This window comes from Anoplopoma fimbria, chromosome 23 (assembly GCF_027596085.1).
Source record: "Anoplopoma fimbria isolate UVic2021 breed Golden Eagle Sablefish chromosome 23, Afim_UVic_2022, whole genome shotgun sequence".
In the NCBI taxonomy this organism is placed as follows: domain Eukaryota; kingdom Metazoa; phylum Chordata; class Actinopteri; order Perciformes; family Anoplopomatidae; genus Anoplopoma; species Anoplopoma fimbria.
In genome coordinates this window covers 965,264-983,699 of record NC_072471.1, presented here as the reverse complement: position 1 = coordinate 983,699, position 18,436 = coordinate 965,264, and the positions used below count along the sequence as shown (strand labels likewise).

Sequence of the window (18,436 nt, the reverse complement as noted above, 5' to 3'; positions counted from 1 at the left end):
AAATGAAACACGTGGGGACTTTATTTCAGGCAAAGCTGCAAGAAGCTGGAATTGAATAAATTCAGGGAACAAAATGAATGTAAGAAATGTGTTATTTTAAGGAAAGAAATTACAAAAAACTCCATCTGCAGACTCAACCAGGCTCTGTGTTCTGATAAAACGCATTTTATATATATATATTTATATATATATGTGTGTGTCTTTTCCTTTAAACATAACTTGTGCATTTGGCTCAGTGTTCAGTGACAGCGGGAACAGAAATGTTTGTGTTTTCATTCTGCAAGAACGTTTCGTTTTTCAGTCGTTGCTTCAGAAATAAAAATGTTTTTGTTTCTGGGCAAAGAAAAAAAAATCATTTCTCTGAATGAAAACACAGAATTCTTTAGATCACGGTCACACAATTAATCATTTTAGGATAAAGTATTTTAGGTCTGTGTATCTTTGCGTCCAATTATTTTCTAAATAACAAATATGTATTTGTTCCAGCTCCATTTGAATATAAGCTTTTTAATGTCATACATTATAGTCAAATATTTGACAAACAATAAATCAATAATCAAATGCTCATGTGTTGAAACCGCATTTATAAATCTTTTTGTTTTTCTTTTACTTGTTTGAACAGCTGATTAAAAACTAATTCATTGGATGAAAACGTACACAGACCTCCTTTAAATGAGGGCTTTATTTATTATGTTTTATGTTTTATGATGAACATTGATCAGTTTTGGGGATACTCGTGTTGTTTAACCCTTTTGATGCCGTATTGCTCGTTTTTAATCCTCCTTTTGTTTCTCGGTGAGTCGACTTGTTCGCTGCCACGAATGCACCAGTTTAGTTATTTATTTGACATTTTTTGTGCCGTTCAGATGAAGCTTCTCCAACAATAAGAATCTTTTCAGTATCTTTGATACTTCAGAGACCAAACTCGTGATATGATAAGAAATAATAAAAAACAACTCTTCTCGGTTTAAACACGGATTCCCTTTCCTTTCTTTTGATGAAGGCGTTTCTTTCTCTTATTGTTGGAACCGTTCCTTCATGTTTGTGCATCAACAGGTAGCAGAGCGCTGCACCTCGACTGTGTGGTGACAACGATGATCGATTCATAAAAAACGGACTAAATCTATGCTGTTAACACTTAAACTGAACCTTTCTGGACCAGCAGGAAGACTAGCAGGACAAACGGACCTCCGGTCCTCCGACAGTCACAGTTCTGTTTCTGTTGACGAGTCCACTGGTTTCTTTAAAACGCAAAACAAAGACAAAAGAAAAACCTGGATGTGAACGATTCTTTGAACTTGAGGCAGTGTTCGTCTGTCGGGTTAACAGGCTCGTCGTCGTCGTTGCCGCTAAACGTTCATAAAACACGAGTTTAAAAAAACGAAGAATATAAAATAGGCAGGAAGAGGAAAAAAAAAAAAGCACAATAGACGTTATCTGAAAGATGATCCCAGTACAAAAACAAAGAAAAAGGTTTTTGGCATATTTTCTATACTGGTTTAAAGGGGAGGACGATCACACATCGACTCTGACGCGTTCGAGTGCAGCTGTGAAAAAACGACACATCAGTCTCTGTTTCACCGTTTGTTTTCTCTGACGGCGACACAAACAAAGAATATTCATTTGATTTATTCTTTCTACTGAAACGATTAGTCCAAAAAAAAAGAAAAATTATTGACAACTATTTTCATAATCAGTTCATTGTCATTTTTCAAGCAGAAAACGTTCCAGCGTCTCCAATGAGAGCATTTCCTGCTTTTCTCTGTCATTTATCATCGTTAACTAAATATTGTTGAGTGTTTTTTTATATATAAATAAGGTACCGAAACGTGAGAGGAGGGTGATATCCCAGGAAACAAAACTGAGATTAAACACTGGTTTTAGGTTTTTTTCTCGTAAATTAAAGGAACAAGAAACAACGCAAAAATGTAAGTCCATACGCTGATGATACTGTGGTGATTCTGGAATAAAACGGTGGTTCTTTGACAAAAAACAAGTTGCTTCAGATATTTTTCTCTTAAATTTGTGAGTTTTCTCTCGTTAATTCACAACTCGTTTGTTTTCTTTGAATATTACCCGACTCTCCTGATTCCTTAATTTTATGTAATTAATTATTAAATAAAATGTCCTTTTCTTGTTTGTGTTGCCGTCGAACAGAAACAAACAGTGAAACGTTCAGAGACTCACCTGTGACTTCAGTAAAAAAACAGAAAACCTGCAATGATAATAATCATAATGATAATAATCATAATAATAATAATAATAATACAACGTATGTACAATGATCCCCTTGAATACTCCAAACTTACATTTATCAACAGGCATCAGCATGAAAATACTAAAATCTCCACTAGAAACGCTAATTTCTGTAGTTTTATCTTAAATACTTTTTTCTTTGACTTTAACTCTATTAATACTGAAAAAAAGTTATTCTCTGTTTTTGTTTGAAGGCTCGTATGCGTTTACATACACGATGAAAACATTTTCCTGAATTATTATGGCAAAAACATTGTTCGTAGGAGGATGAGAACAAACATCTACTCAGATATATCAATGTACAGTCCGTCCACTCGTGTCTTCACTACCTCTACTCTACGGTTCTCTCTCACTAGACGCAGAACAATTATCAGACCTGTGTTTAAAAAAGGGAAATATCTTTTGGACCGCCACAGGAGCTCCTGTCGTGTTCCCGCGGCAGCAGCACTGTCGTCTAACGTTTGTAATAAATACATTAAGGCCAAGAACATTAATAAATAGAAAATAACATAAAAAAAGAAATCTCGTAAGCACTGTAGGTGTTGGGTTTTAAAAAATACTTGGATGGAGTGAACACGCTCTTTTTTCTCAGTTTTTTTGTGGCTTTTTTTCAGCTCCTCGGAGAAAAAGATGGTTAGATATTATTCAGACGAAAATAAATCATCACTGCCCTCAGCGGGGGGAAAGGCGGAGCTAGTTGGTGACGTCATCCTGGCTGTGGGCGTGGCTCTTCTGCTGAAGGGGCGTGGCCGAGGGGCCCGGGGCGGCGACAGCGACGGTGGCGGTGGCGACGGCGGTGGTGCTGGTGGGTTTGATCCAGGACTGGGAGAGCAGGGAGGCAGCGGCGATGGTGGCGGTGGTCGTCATGGTGACCTGGATGAGCTGGTCGCGTTGGATCAACCTGATCAGAGCTTTGAGGCGTTCCAGTGAAGCCTGAGTGTCTCTCTGCTGACCCAGCAGCCTCTCCCTCAGGTCCATGCACTGCTGCACACACACGGGAGGAAACAACCTGTCAGACGCAAACCAAATACAACATGCTGGTTCCAGGCTTTATGCTAAGCTAACTAGCTGTAGCTTCATATCTAATGGACAGATGTTAGAGTTAAATCAATCTGACTCTCAGAGAGAACAGAGGAGGAGCAGACATCCCAGAATGTAAAACTATCAGGTAGGTCACAGCTGTCTGATGTGGAGGTGGTGAAATCAAGCGCTCCTTCACATTAAGAGCATCAGGTTTTAACCCTTTACGTGTTGTGCGGTGAGGTCGAGTGTTTACTTTGAGCGAGTCGTTGAGCTTCTCGTCTTGTTCCTCCAGGTGAACGCACTCCTTCTTCAGCTCCACGTTTCGTCTCAGCAGCCGCCGCTTCTCCTCCTGCCTCACTGCTCACACACACACACACACACACACACACACACACACACACACACACACACACACACATCAGTACAGCTTAAAACAACACAACGATTTGATTATTGATTATTTGATTGATTTTTATTCTACTTCTAGAGGTTTTAACTCCCATGTATGATGTATGTGTCCGTTTAGTTTTGCTGACTTATGTCTAATGTTTCCTCGTTGTGCTGTAATAAAACCCTGATACTTTAAATACTTTAAATGTTTTGTATTTAACAAGAAGTCTTTCTCTCCATTTCTGTTGATCGTCTCAAGACTCTAAATTGTTTTTAAACTACGACAACATATCAGAGCTTTTTAAGGTAAACAAATAAATAGAAATAACAGCGGGGAGCCAGTAATATTCAGAGATTAAACTCAGAATTTACAAGATTATAGTTCTATATTTACAAGAAAAAATGAACAAAATAACAAGAAAAAAAGAGGAATATTCTCTGAGAAAAGCTGTGAATCAAACAATCAACACACACACACACACACACACACACACACACACACACACACTCATAGAAACAATCAGCTGCTTCTCACCCGTCTTGTGTGTGACGTAGGACTGAACAAAGTTCTGCGGCCACGACATGTTTTCTTTGTTCAGAACCTGAAGATCAGAGACAACAAGTGGTTTATTGATTTAATAAAACAGAAAGATAAACAACTAAAAGGCTGGTGCTTCTAAAAGGATGTTTTTAAATGAATATATATCCTTTCATGCGTTTACATGTTTGCTACATTAGCTGCTAACTGTCAAAGTCTGAACAGGAAGTTCAGCAGCTTTGTTTGAACATTCAGAAACACTCCAAATGTTCAACATCACAGTGAGGCAAAGATATGCTAACGAGCTAACGAGCTCGTTAGCATATCTGATTAGTCACAATACACAACTGTATAACTGTAACTAATAACTGTTATTTACTGAATATGTAATGTTGTTAACATTTAGTCTTACTACGTTAAAACCATTCAATGTTTTTTGTTTTATGCTTAAAATCAGTTTTCACATTCATTTTGAAGCTTAATTTAAATGCATGATTAATAATTAATTATGATTTATCCTTTAAAGGGTTCAGAGGTGAGTTCGTTCTGGGCGTCCCACCTTCTTCTGACACTTGGGGCAGTACCAGGCTCCTCTCGGGGGGGTTTTGAGCGGCGGGTGGAGGCAGTTTGGGTGGAAGGCTCTGGGGCAGTTGTGGCAGGTCTGCAGCTCTCCGTCCTCCTTACAGACGGCACAGTGGTCGTCATGCTCCACGTCCTCCTGTCGCCACGGCAACACACAGACAGACAGACAGACAGACAGAGACAGACAGACAGACAGACAGACAGAGAGACAGACAGACAGACAGACAGACAGACAGACAGAGACAGACAGACAGACAGACAGAGACAGACAGACAGACAGACAGACAGACAGACAGACAGACAGACAGACAGACAGACAGACAGAGAGAGAGAGAGAGAGACAGACAGACAGACAGACAGACAGACAGACAGACAGACAGACAGACAGACAGACAGAAGAGAGAGACAGACAGACAGACAGACAGACAGACAGACAGACAGACAGACAGACAGACAGACAGACAGACAGAGAGAGAGAGAGAGAGACAGACAGACAGACAGACAGACAGACAGAGACAGAGAGGAACCGTTAATGTCTAGCAATGCGTTTATAATAAATCGAATAGTGACATTTAAAACATACAGATTGTTTAACTTTGGTTTCAATGTTGGTTAATAAATAAATACATTTATGACAGAAACATAGAAGAACGGCAGTGAAATGACAATTTATTCATTTTATTTATAAATCACAGTTTTTTTTTATCTTTTTTAGTGATAAAATTTCATGCAAGTTAAACTTTTTGCAGGAACGATCTGACAAATACGCTGCTTTTGACTGTCAATTCTCATTATTATATTATATTCTTGCTTCTTTTATTGGTTGTAACGTGTATTATTGTTATTATTTTATTATTTATATACATATATATGTATATAAATATATAAATAATAAAAGTATTGTTTTATTGTATTTTTACTTATTTTATTAGTATTAATCTGTCATATTTTATTATCATAATTTATTAATTTATAATCAATTTATTCATATTTATTTATTTATATTATATTATATTTAAATATTGGTAATTATTGGATTTAATTATCATTTAATTTTATTCTTGTTTCTCTAAATGGTGATAATTCACATCTCTTATTAATTCTTCTGGTTGACTGGTGATTTTAATTATGTTTTATGAATATATACATATATATTTATTTATTTGATTGATTTTTATTCTACTTCTAGAGGTTTTAACTCCCATGTATGATGTATGTGTCCGTTTAGTTTTGTTGACTTATGTCTAATGTTTCCTCGTTGTGCTGTAATAAAACCCTGATACTTTAAATACTTTAAATGTTTTGTATTTAACAAGAAGTCTTTCTCTCCATTTCTGTTGATCGTCTCAAGACTCTAAATTGTTTTTAAACTACGACAACATATCAGAGCTTTTTAAGGTAAACAAATAAATAGAAATAACAGCGGGGGAGCCAGTAATATTCAGAGATTAAACTCAGAATTTACAAGATTATAGTTCTATATTTACAAGAAAAAATGAACAAAATAACAAGAAAAAAAGAGGAATATTCTCTGAGAAAAGCTGTGAATCAAACAATCTGTTCTCACACACACACACACACACACACACACACACACACACACACACACACACACACACACACACACACACACACACACACACACAGGTAACAGAGGTGTGACATCAGCGGTCATGTGACCTACCTTCCAGCAGAAGTCCTCAGAGTCTAGCATGTGAATGAAGCAGAGCAGATGTTAGTGGCAGAGACACACAGTGAGGGGGGGGGGGCCGTGCAGCAGGTTAGCTTAGCTTAGCATAAAGACTGGAGGCAGAGGGGAACTGCTAGCATTGCTCTGACCAGAAACACCTTAACATGCTCTATTGTTAAAGACCTATTAATATGATTTACGAGTATATATTCATGATTATTCACGTTATTATATATATAAAGGTTTGTCTTGGATGCTCGAGGTTTGAGATGATAAACTGATTCATCATCTGAACTGATGAACATTAAACGTTTAGTGAAAGCAGACGATAATAAAGATTTTCTATTTAACAACATACCTCGTGAAGACAGGAAGAGCGAGCTGTTCAGGTAATGTGACGCCAGACGTTTACGCTGAAAAAACAACAGATATAACTTTACATAAATAAAAAAGATGAATGAGTTTATTAAAGAGAAAATGACATCACCTGGGAGTCTAATGAATGATTTAATCTAATAATAAAAGTCTAATAAATGATTTAATCTGATAATACAAGTCTAATAAATGATTTAATCTAATAATAAAAGTCTAATAAATGATTTAATCTAATAATAAAAGTCTAATAAATGATTTAATCTGATAATACAAGTCTAATAAATGATTTAATCTAATAATAAAAGTCTAATAAATGATTTAATCTAATAATAAAAGTCTAATAAATCATTTAATCTGATAATAAAAGTATAATAATAATTTAATCAGATAATAAAAGTATAATAAATCATAATCTATAAAGTCTAAATCATTTAATCTGATAATAAAAGTATAATAATAATTTAATCAGATAATAAAAGTATAATAAATCATTTAATCTAATAATAAAAGTCTATGAATCATTTAATCTGATAATAAAAGTATAATAAATCATTTAATCTAATAATAAAAGTCTCATAAATCATTTAATCTCATAATAAAAGTCTAATAAATCCTTTAATCTCATAATAAAAGTTTAATAAATGATTATATATAATAGAAACTAGGAGCAGACGTTTCCTGACCTCTGGTTCGAACAGGCCGCTGTAGGCCGGGTTGGCTGTGCTTCGTCTCTTCCTCTCTTGTCTCTTCGTCTGGATTTCTGTTAAAAACAAAAACACACTTTATATAAAAAAACATCTTCAGGTCACAGAAACAAAAGTTTCTATTATTTATATTCACGATCAGAAACTGTTTTAACCTGAAAACATCACGGCAGTGTTTATATTAGTATTTAAATATTCTAATAATAAAAACATGGATTTTTAAATTACAAGCAGTAAATGCAGACACAAATTATTAATAATATTTCTTAATTAAATGCTTTTTTTTTTCAGATGAAAGAAAAGTGAAGTTATTTATATCATAAGCCTTTAGGAATATAAAACCCCAAATAAACTGACCAAGAAGAAACTCGTTCGACCAAATTAAGAAAGTTTATAAATTGAATTAAACCCATGAAATATTTTATATTAATATTATTTTCCCCTGTCAAAGAGTTAAATCTTTTAATCAACTTTAGTTCGGATCATAACGACCAAATATTCATTCATTTTCAGAATGATATGTTTGTTTACATATACAAAAAATATATCTAAATACTTAATACTCTGAATGTTAGGGGGATTTTTTATATAAATGTTTTCACAGTCTGTGATACATTAATGATTATCAACAACATTGATTTTAAACACTGCAGTGCTCCATAATACAGCAGTGATGCCCCCAGTGGACACCAGGAGAATAACATGTTTTTGCTACAAACATAAAAATAGTTTAAAGTACAATGTTGACAGATTAAAAGTCTGATATAATCAAAAGTTGTTGGTTTTACTGGATTTGTTTTGTTTTCTATACAGTTTATTAAAGAAGTTAAAAGGAGCTCAACTTACAAAATAAATTAAAAAACTCACAATTATGCCGCATCAACACAGATAAAATGATTGAAAACTTTAAATTAAAAAGCCATAAATGTCCGTAGCGATACTCAGATTTAAACCAAACTGCTCTCAGATCAGCGGAGACGCCTGAACTCACCTTCCAGGTGTTCTGTGGTGACGAGGCCGAGCGCCACCATGAAGGCGATTTTCTGAAAAACAGAAAGAGAGAAGACGTTAACGAGGAAAATATTCATCTCGCCACACATTAAAAACTACAACAGAAATAAAGACGAATATTAAGAAGATGTTCTGTCTTTTATAAATAAATAAAGTTTATTACATTCACATTTTTCTGGGAACAAAAATATATTTTTTTCTTAAAAGTAGAACATTTTATTCCACTTTAAGATTTCTGAATGACAACACCATTTTTTTTGTTTTTTAAAATGAAATGCTAACAGAAACAGATGTTTGTTTGTGTCTGAACATCAGTCCTGAAGCTTTTCTCACCTCGGGGTCCTCGTCTTTCTTCGGGGATTTGGGAGATTTGGGGGATTTGGGGGATTTGGGGGCCAGTTTGGGGGCCGGTTTGGGGGCCGGTTTGGGGGCCTCCTGTGTCGGGAGATCGGCCGGGGCCCCTGGAGACCCCTCAGTGCTGCTGGGAGCCTGAGGCTGGATTATTATCACCTGATAGAAGACAAACAATCAGAGAACGTGCTAGAATAAAAACATGAGAATAAAACAGTTAACTCATCTATTTAAGAATTAGTTCATAACAGAAATATTGTTTTATCTTAATTCTTTAGAGTTGTGAAACTTAATGTTTACCAAAATCTACATGTATTTAATTTTTGTCAGAAATCTTTTAAAATGAAAAACACAAACAAGAGAACAAAAAAATGTTTTAAAATGAAAAACACAAACAAGAGAACAAAAAAATGTTTTAACTAAATCTTTAAAATCTTTAAACTTTATGTTAAAAATGTGTTCAAACCAAATCTTTATTGTTTTTTTAACTGAGTCATAAAATGACTTTAATAAACATTAGTATTAATTAAAACAAGTCGTTGGTGGAGACACCAGCCTTGTTGTCGGCGCTGTAGATCAGTGGCTGCACCTTGACGGCCTCGCTGACGGCGGTCACCCCGTTGCTGGTGGCGGGCGAAGCGGCGATGATGGCGAACGCCACGCCGGGCCCTGCAGAGGCGTGCTGGACGGGGCCGCTGGACTCTGGGCCCCCCGACGGGCCGTGTGGGGGGGGGCCGGTGGCGGCGAGGCGTCGCTCTGGCCGTTGGGCTGGTGCTCCGGGCTGAAGGTGCTGTTGGCGGTGGGCAGCGTGGGGCCCTGGCTCCGGGGACTCACCACGGCGGTGACCACGGCGGTGGCCCTCTGCAGGCCGAGAGGCTGCAGCTCCTCACACGGACTGTGAGGGAGGCTGTCGGGGATCTGGGTCTTTGGCCTGACCTGCAGAACCGGAACCAGAACCGGGACAGAGGTTCAAACACCTGAAGGATCTTTAAAAACCTCAACTATTTCCTTCACTTTAACATCAAAATACAGTTTATTCATTTACTGTCAACCTTTGAGCAGAATATAGATTATTTATGGACAGATTTGATCCTAATACTTCAACTTCTGCCCTTTTTTATTTCTCAGATTCTCATTTTTCACTTATTTTTATTTATTAATTATTAAATATGACAATAAATAACTTAACTTGAACTCGTACTAAAACTTCAATTGTGTTGCTTGTTTTTAGAATACAAGAATTTTGGGGCTCAATAATATGATATATCACATTTATTTTGAAGTCCATAATACCACTAATTGATTTAAAACGTAATTTATAATAAAGTCTCTAATAAAAGATGTTTCTCATAGTTGTTGTTTCAGAAACAAACAGAAAATTCTACACTTAAACCAATCAGAGGTTCTCTGACGTGTGGTCCAATCAGAGGACAGAAGACATTTGTCTTCACACACTATTGATCACTGAGACACATTAACATCATTTCTGCTGTTTGATTCTCTCTGATGTGTTTGTGCCGCCACCTGCTGGACGTCAGTAGAAGATTCTTCTCTAAAGAAACTTTAGTTTTGATTCATTTTGTTCTAATTATTCTTTAAAATATGTATTAAACTGACAGGTGGTGACTTATTGAATTTGTGGACTGTTATCCTATTCGTACAGGTGGACTGTGACCCGGACAGGTGGACTTATTGTTTTCGTAGACCCGTGCACAGGTGGACTTTGACATGGTGGAGTGTGACCCGTACAGGTGGAGTGTTAAACTGACAGGTGGACTGTGACCCGTACAGGTGGACTGTGACCCGTACAGGTGGACTGTGACCCGTACAGGTGGACTGTGACCCGTACAGGTGGACTGTGACCCGTACAGGTGGAGTGTTAAACTGACAGGTGGACTGTGACCCGTACAGGTGGACTGTGACCCGTACAGGTGGACTGTGACCCGACAGGTGGAGTGTTACCGCACAGGTGGACTGTGACCCGTACAGGTGGACTGTGACCCGACCCGTACAGGTGGAGTGTTAAACTGACAGGTGGACTCTTACCCGTACAGGTGGAGTGTTAAACTGACAGATGGACTCTTACCCGTACAGGTGGACTGTGACCCGTGGTGGAGTGAAACTGACAGGTGGACTGTGACCCGTACAGGTGGACTGTGACCCGTACAGGTGGACTGTGACCCGTACAGGTGGAGTGTTAAACTGACAGGTGGACTGTGACCCGTACAGGTGGACTGTGACCCGGTGGACAGGTGGACTGTGACCAGGTGGAGTGTTAAACTGACAGGTGGACTCTTACCCGTACAGGTGGACTGTGACCCGTACAGGTGGACTGTGACCCGTACAGGTGGACTGTGACCCGTACAGGTGGAGTGTTAAACTGACAGGTGGACTCTTACCTGAGGTAGCACTGTAGCTGCTTGTCCTGCCAGCCGGTGCAGGGAGCTGACTTGAGGCACCTTGATGGGCACAGCAGTGAGAGTTCCCAGCATCTGGAGGGAACACAAACGCAACACTTGAATAAAACATCCCTTTAATCATTAAACCAACAGGAAATGAGAAGATACCAACTTTGATAATACAACTATTTTCTAGATTAACAGATGAACCGTCACGTTTATAAAACATCAGAAACTAGACGGCTTCTTCAAATTACTTCACACTCAAACCAGTCAAACCAGTCAAACCAGTGGAAACAGAATAGTTCACAGCTATCAGAGCAGGAAGATAAACTCACAATATCCCTGAAAAGAAATATCACTTATTGTATTATTTCATTTCAGATGTTTTTGTAGTAACAATAGCTGACCACTAGGGGAGCCCCTGATACAACACACAAAGTGGACCTGACACCAGCTGCATGCTGGGAAATTCATATTTATCAGAAAGGAAAGAAAGAAAACAAGTTTTAAATCCAAATTAAGCTCTTTTCAAGAATCAAGAAAAAAAGTGTCTTGTTGAAAAAAAGAGACATTTATTTCTAAAAGATTCTTGAAATGAAAAAAAAAACAGAAAACAAACTTTTATTAAAATAAATCCAGAAGCTCAAGTCAAAATAAATTATTTACAGATTAATTCCCGTCTGAATCATTAAATCATGGCTGATGAAACCTAGAGACACTAACGCAGATTAATTCTGTTAAAGTTGAACTTTTCTTACTCATTAAGTGATTTTTATCATAAAACAAACCAGGTTTCTGTTTTAATTCATCCTGCTGTTTAAAAAACTTTAAAATAAAAATAAAGAGAATATAAAGAAAAGCTGAAGAGAGATACATTTACACAGAATATTAACTGTATAATCTGGAGATAGACTTTTATGATGTTGAATTACATTTATGTTATTTATTATTATTTTAAATTTTGAATAATAATGAAAAAATTAAACAAAACATAATGACAATAAATTAATACAAAAATGGATGATAAAATAAATTAATAATAATAATAATAATAGTGGGTTTTGCCTACTGTCATATGAGATGAGCTGCATAAATAAACTCCAGTCTGTGATTGGACGACACTTCCTGTCAATCTAAACTAACCCTGCACCAGTTCAGCCAGTAAATGAACCACAGAAGAAGAAGATTAAAATCTCCTCCATGTTTCCTCTCAGCTGCTCGACAGAAAAGAAAATCAGAAAAAGAGGAAAGTTTCCTCCTCCCCCCTCTCCCCTCCCTCCTTTCTTCTTCTGTGAAAATCCCTTCATTCCATTGTATTGTGCTGCAGAGCGAGGAGACGAGGAGACGAGGAGGAGGAGGCCCAGGCCTGTTCCCATGGCAACTGCAGAGATGAAAATTCTTGCAGTGCTAGGGCTTTCATTTTCGTAATTGCTTCCTCTTTTCTCCAAACCTAAGCACCTTCTCTTTAGGCCTCCTCTTCCTCTTCTTCCTCCTCCTCCTCCTCTTCCTCTTCCTCCTCTTCCTCCTCTCCTCCTCCTCCTCCTCCCCTCCTCCCCCTCGAGGAGTGAACACAACCTTGGACAACTGAATTTTTTTTACTTAATGAATTTTTTCTTTGAAAACCAAAGTCGATACCGTCGCTGAGAGAGATGACGGCTCTGCAGCAAACGCTAACAACCCTCCTCCATCTTCCTCCACCCTCCTCCTCCTGCTGTGTGTGTGTGTGTGTGTGTGTGTGTGTGTTTATGTTTTACAGCACATGAGTGAAAACATATGGACTCCACTCTTAAAGGTGTAGTTTTTCCTCTTTTGATGGCGCTAGGCTAGCTGTTTCCCCCTGCTTCCAGTCTTTGTGCTAAGCTAAAGCTAAGAACTCCCTGATTCGTTATCATATTCATTATTTATCTCTGTGTTGCATAATGACAATAAATGATCCTTGAATCCTTGAAGTTCTTCCTCACTCAGAGACTAAACCTCCTCTCAGGATACATCCACACCACGTCTTCATTTCTTTAGTTTGAGTTTGAGTTTTTTGGTCTTTATGAACAGAGACGGAGACGTGTTTGAGAGAAAATGTGATTTAAAGTAAAAAGACAAAACATGTAAAACCACCATGATGGTCTTTGAGGTCCACATGAGTGGGTGAATAATAATAATAATATATATACAGTTTTATAAAAGATTAGATTGGTTTGAACTGATTGACTCCTGATAAATAAATGCAATATTGTTTTTAAAGACACGCCATGAATACTGAGACAATTTTTACATTAAAGTTACATTTATTTAAGTAGGTTTTAATTGATTAAAAAGCATATCAATAAATAAAACATACCAGCAGGTACAATATATTTGAAGCACTATCTGGTACTTTTTCCTGAACAACTACAACTAAAATTTTGTTTAAAATGCCACAAATTTAGATCAAAGTCTGGAGAAGATCTCAAAGTTTCTAAAGACTCCAGAACAAATGTAGGAAATGAAGAACAACACATCTTTAATATTTCTATTTGTCGGAATGCTGCAGACATAAATCTTTTGACTTTAAGAGGATTTAAAGTGACAGATTGTAGATTTCTCTCCTGGTTCATAAATGAAGCAGCTCCTGGATGAAGAGAAAGCTCTGCAGACGTCACTGCTCTCTGAAATATAGAATATATTTATATATATTTATAGAATATGTGAAGCTGTAGTTGCTGCAGCCGCCAGCAGAGGGCGCTGCTTCAGGACTCATCAGCTCTCTCTACTCTCTTCATCTTCATCTTCATCATGAAGAAGCTTTTCATTTATGCTCCGAGCTCAGAGACCACAGCAGCTTATGTTCTCAACACTTCCCTCATTAGATGTTTGGTTCTTAAAATATTGATTTAATAAGAATAAGACCTGAAAGTAGGAGAAAATAACATAAATCTAGTTTAATAAAGAGTCAATAAAGTTATATAACGCCTCCTACTGTCTTTAATGTCTTTATGTGCTTACTTTTTTTTAAAATCAGATAATTTTATTATTATATTATTTTATTGTATCATTAATAGCTGAAGGTAAAAACTCACATCATAATAAAAGTATTATTATTATTATAATAGATAATTAAAACACAAAGAAAATACATTCCCATGTGCCTTTGTTTCCTAATAATAGTAACAGTACATTTACTACACCTTCAGTACTATAATATTGGTGCTAATTATAGTAATTAAACGTTTCCTCTATTAAATAAATATCATCTGTTGCTTCTTGTTTTGTCTCCAGTTTCACTGTAATTATTAAATAATCACATGATCTTTACCTGGAGATGAATATTAACTGTTTTTAAAGGAATGATAAGAAACAAAAGCAGCCGAGACCAGAACATTATGAGTCCACTGAGAAACTAAAAACACCAATAAGATTAATCTAATAAACAACTAAACAATTAGTCAGCTGATGGACCTGCTCAAGGACCAGTAGAACCTTCTCCAGGACCCCTGGAACCAGCTGAAGAACCACTGAAACCATTTCCCCATTACCCCCTTGAGAAAACCTTTAGGAACCCGAGGACCTCCTCAAGGAACTTTCTTCAGGTCTCTAAGAAGATCTTCCATGGCGGCCTTAAATAACCTCCAGGACCTTTAGATCCTCCTCCATGACCCGTGGAACCTGCTCAAGGACTCCAGAAACATCCAGACTCTAAGAACCTCCATCACTTTTCCCAGGACCTCGGCTCAAACTATCTCCAGGAATGTGAGAACGTCCTCCATGGTCTCTTCATCCAGGACACCAACAACCTTCAACAACCAGACACAGTTGCTCAAGGACCCCCTAGAACCTCTTCCATTGTGCCTGGAATAACCTCCAGGACCCGTAGACCCTCTTTATATGACCACCAGAACTTAAGACCAACCCAAAGATCCTCCTCAAGGACCACGAGAACTTTCTCCATGGGCCAAAGAACTTACTCAATGACTAACTAAGGACCCTGAGGGCCTCTTCAAGGACCAGAAGAACTTTTTCCAGGTTCTCATACATCATCCACAATCAATAGAACCTGTTTTCGATCCAGAAAGCTTTTGAAGTACACATGGAAGTATTTTTATTTACCCCTGTCGTCGAATGCCTAAAACATCCAGAACCTCCTCAATGACGACTAGAACTTTTCTCCAGGACCCCTTAGACCCCCAGTTCTTCTCCTAGAGTGTCCTCAAGGACCCTAAAACCTCCTCCATGACCTTTAGAACCTACAAAAAGACTCCTGGAACCTTCCCAAGTAATAATCCACTCTTAAGTCCACTGCATAGTGCAACTGGAACCACTTTTGGTACCCGTTCATCACTCCTCCTACGTCCAAATATGGTCACTTCCTGTTTACCTTTTGCAAAATAACAAGATGGCGACGGCCCAAATGCAGAACTCAAGGCTTCAAAATGTCAACAAACCAATGAGTGACGTCTCGACGACTACGTCCTCTTCTTTTATACAGTTGATGGTTGAAAAGTGGAGATTCCAAACAAGCTTAACCCTTTTTCTTTGGGCATGAGTTAAGTTTTTAGTTTTATAAAACCTTCAAAATAAAGCAAAATCAAGCTTCTATAGTCTCGCACAGCTCACTGTGCTACTCTTCATCTCTTAACGCTTCTCTCTTCCAAACCACACCATGTTCTGGACAGAATGCATTTATTCTTTAATGGTTCTGAGCTCTGAGAGGGACATCGGACCCTCGTCCTCCGTCCTCCTCGGCTCAGACGAGACTCGGAGGCGGAGAGACGACCTTGGCTGCCGTTTAAAGAGGATCAAGACGTCCTCAGAAGGAGGCGAGATGGAGAGCCATGAAAGAGAGCGTTAAGAGCTGCAGACGTTCAAACACTGCGAGCCTCCTCCTGGCTTCTCTTTGTTCCTCTGCTTCAAGCTGACAGGGTTTAAGGACATCAACGTCTTCTTAAAATACTTATTCTCCCAAAATAAACAGTTTGTATACCTACAACTCAGGATTTATGTTTTTAAATGGCTTATTTCATGTTATAATCTATGTATTAATATATTTTCATGATGTGAATCTTGTTTTATACTATTTAGACATAATGAATAAATCCTAAGAGCAGAATTAGTCGATGAAAAGATAATTAATTAAATCGTTTTATTTAAAAGACTGAACTATAATAAACTTTTGTTTTCTGTATATTTTCAAGAATTGCTCTTTATAAACTTAATTACCTTTCAATGACAAATAAACTACAAATCACTTTCTCTTTACTTATAAAACAACTTCCAACCAGATCCCATTGAAGTTTCTCTCATTTTAAGGGTTGAAGTCTGTTAACAAACCGCCTGAAGAGGTTAAAAAGAAACAAATAACTGGAGGAGAAGTTAGGAAAAAAGTCTGGAATTTAAATGTGTGAAAAGCCGATCATACCATTGTGTGTGTGTGTGTGTGTGTGTGTGTGTGTGTGTGTGTGTGTGTGTGTGTGTGTGTGTGTGTGTGTGTGTGTGTCTCAGAGTCCACTGTAGTGCTGAAACAATGCAGCTCTAATGTGAGCACTCATGCAGAGCAGCAATCCCATTACACCTCATTATTGATCCTCAAATTAGGGGCCAGGTGGCGTGAGGGTCTCCCCCCATCAGCCAGGACGGCCTCTGATTGGCCGAGCCGTCCTCTCGATTGATGGGAGAGAAGAGGAGCGTGGAGGCCTGCAGGAGGGGTGCGTTTCTTTTTATGGCCTGGTGCAGGCAGCTGGGTGGAGAGCTGAACAATGCAGCCGTAAAAAAAGAGTCTGGAGACAATCCTGCAGCCTGACCCGCTCACCTCCACCGCCGGGGGAGGAGGGGGAGGGGGAGGACGGGGAGGACGGGGAGGAGGTGGAGGAGGTGGGGGAGGACGGGGAGGACGGGGAGGAGGAGGAGGAGGAGGTGGGGGAGGAGTCTGAGCGGCGACACTTTGATGAAACACAGCAGCTTTATCGCAGCAGACGTCTGCGTTTGTGTCGGAGCCTCAGAACCTGCTCTGAATCCCAAAGACAGACTCACGGAGCGACGTCACATCCAGCAGAGCAGTCGACCAATCAGAGGCCTCCGAGTGGCGCTCGGTCTCTGATGTGACTCGACAAAACTTTATCGTTCAGTGACTCTACGTTACAGCTGATCAACACACATCTGTTCAGATTACTGTCTCTGTATCTTCATACTTTATACACAAACACTGTGAGGCTCTTTTATTTTGAAAAAAAAATCATTTTACATATTATTTTATTGTGAATTTTTCTATTTTCTATTCATGATTCTTGACTTTTGTGTTATTTGTTTATTGTTTATTGTTATGTACCAAATTACCAGAAACCTAATTCTGATCTTATTAAAATACAACATAGTCTTATACTTAAAACTATATACACATTTAATGTGTATATAGTCTTAAATATATACATATTAAATATAACTGTATACTGTGTATAATACCTTTACATATTAGACTTATTACTTTTGAATATAGCAATCATAATCAATTAATAATTTAGGTGAATTATGAAGTAAAAACGCGTATAACTGGTTATCTTGTCTCAAATGTGTTTCTTTGTTTATATCAAAGAAAAACATCTGAAATATCAAAGTATTCATTTAATATTTAATCAAAGTGAAGTGAATATATTATTTTATTTTTTTATTTAAAGTTGTCACACTATTCTCTGGGAAACTGTGATGGTATTATTTACTAGTTTCCTACCAAATATTCACTTAAAGAATAGAAAAATCTATAAATAATGAGAATAATTATTACTGTATACTGTGTATAATACATATACTGACTTATTATTTACACCTTATTTTTATTAAAGTCACAGTTGCACAACAACTTTGATCATTTAGTAATAAATAAAGTTAATTATGAAGTAAAAACACGTATAACTCAACTGTCTCAGATGTTTTTCTCTCTATTAAATCAAAGTAAAGTGAATATATTTCATTTTGAAACTGATATTTAAAGACGTCACATTCGATTCTGGGAAAATAAACTCTAATTCTCACGGTCTCTGTGAAGTTGAACGGTTTAAAACAGCCGAACTGATTGATGATGTTTTCTGTTGAAACCTCATTAAAATAAAAAAAGAGAAAGAAGCTCTTTTCTGTCGTCCTTTGAAGAAGA

General features: G+C 37.5%; 1 protein-coding gene across 1 annotated transcript in view; it reads right to left on the bottom strand.

The window, feature by feature from the left end:
* Positions 1 to 622: 622 nt before the first annotated feature.
* Positions 623 to 18,436, bottom strand: part of phf21b (PHD finger protein 21B) — a 67,074-nt gene continuing 49,260 nt past the window's right edge. The window contains 12 exon segments of the mRNA XM_054624730.1: positions 623 to 3,240; positions 3,533 to 3,636; positions 4,205 to 4,271; positions 4,767 to 4,925; positions 6,474 to 6,496; positions 6,838 to 6,892; positions 7,538 to 7,614; positions 8,550 to 8,601; positions 8,903 to 9,079; positions 9,510 to 9,650; positions 9,653 to 9,856; positions 11,320 to 11,412. Coding sequence (XP_054480705.1) covers positions 2,950 to 3,240; positions 3,533 to 3,636; positions 4,205 to 4,271; positions 4,767 to 4,925; positions 6,474 to 6,496; positions 6,838 to 6,892; positions 7,538 to 7,614; positions 8,550 to 8,601; positions 8,903 to 9,079; positions 9,510 to 9,650; positions 9,653 to 9,856; positions 11,320 to 11,412 — 1,443 coding nt within the window. The 3' untranslated portion in view covers positions 623 to 2,949.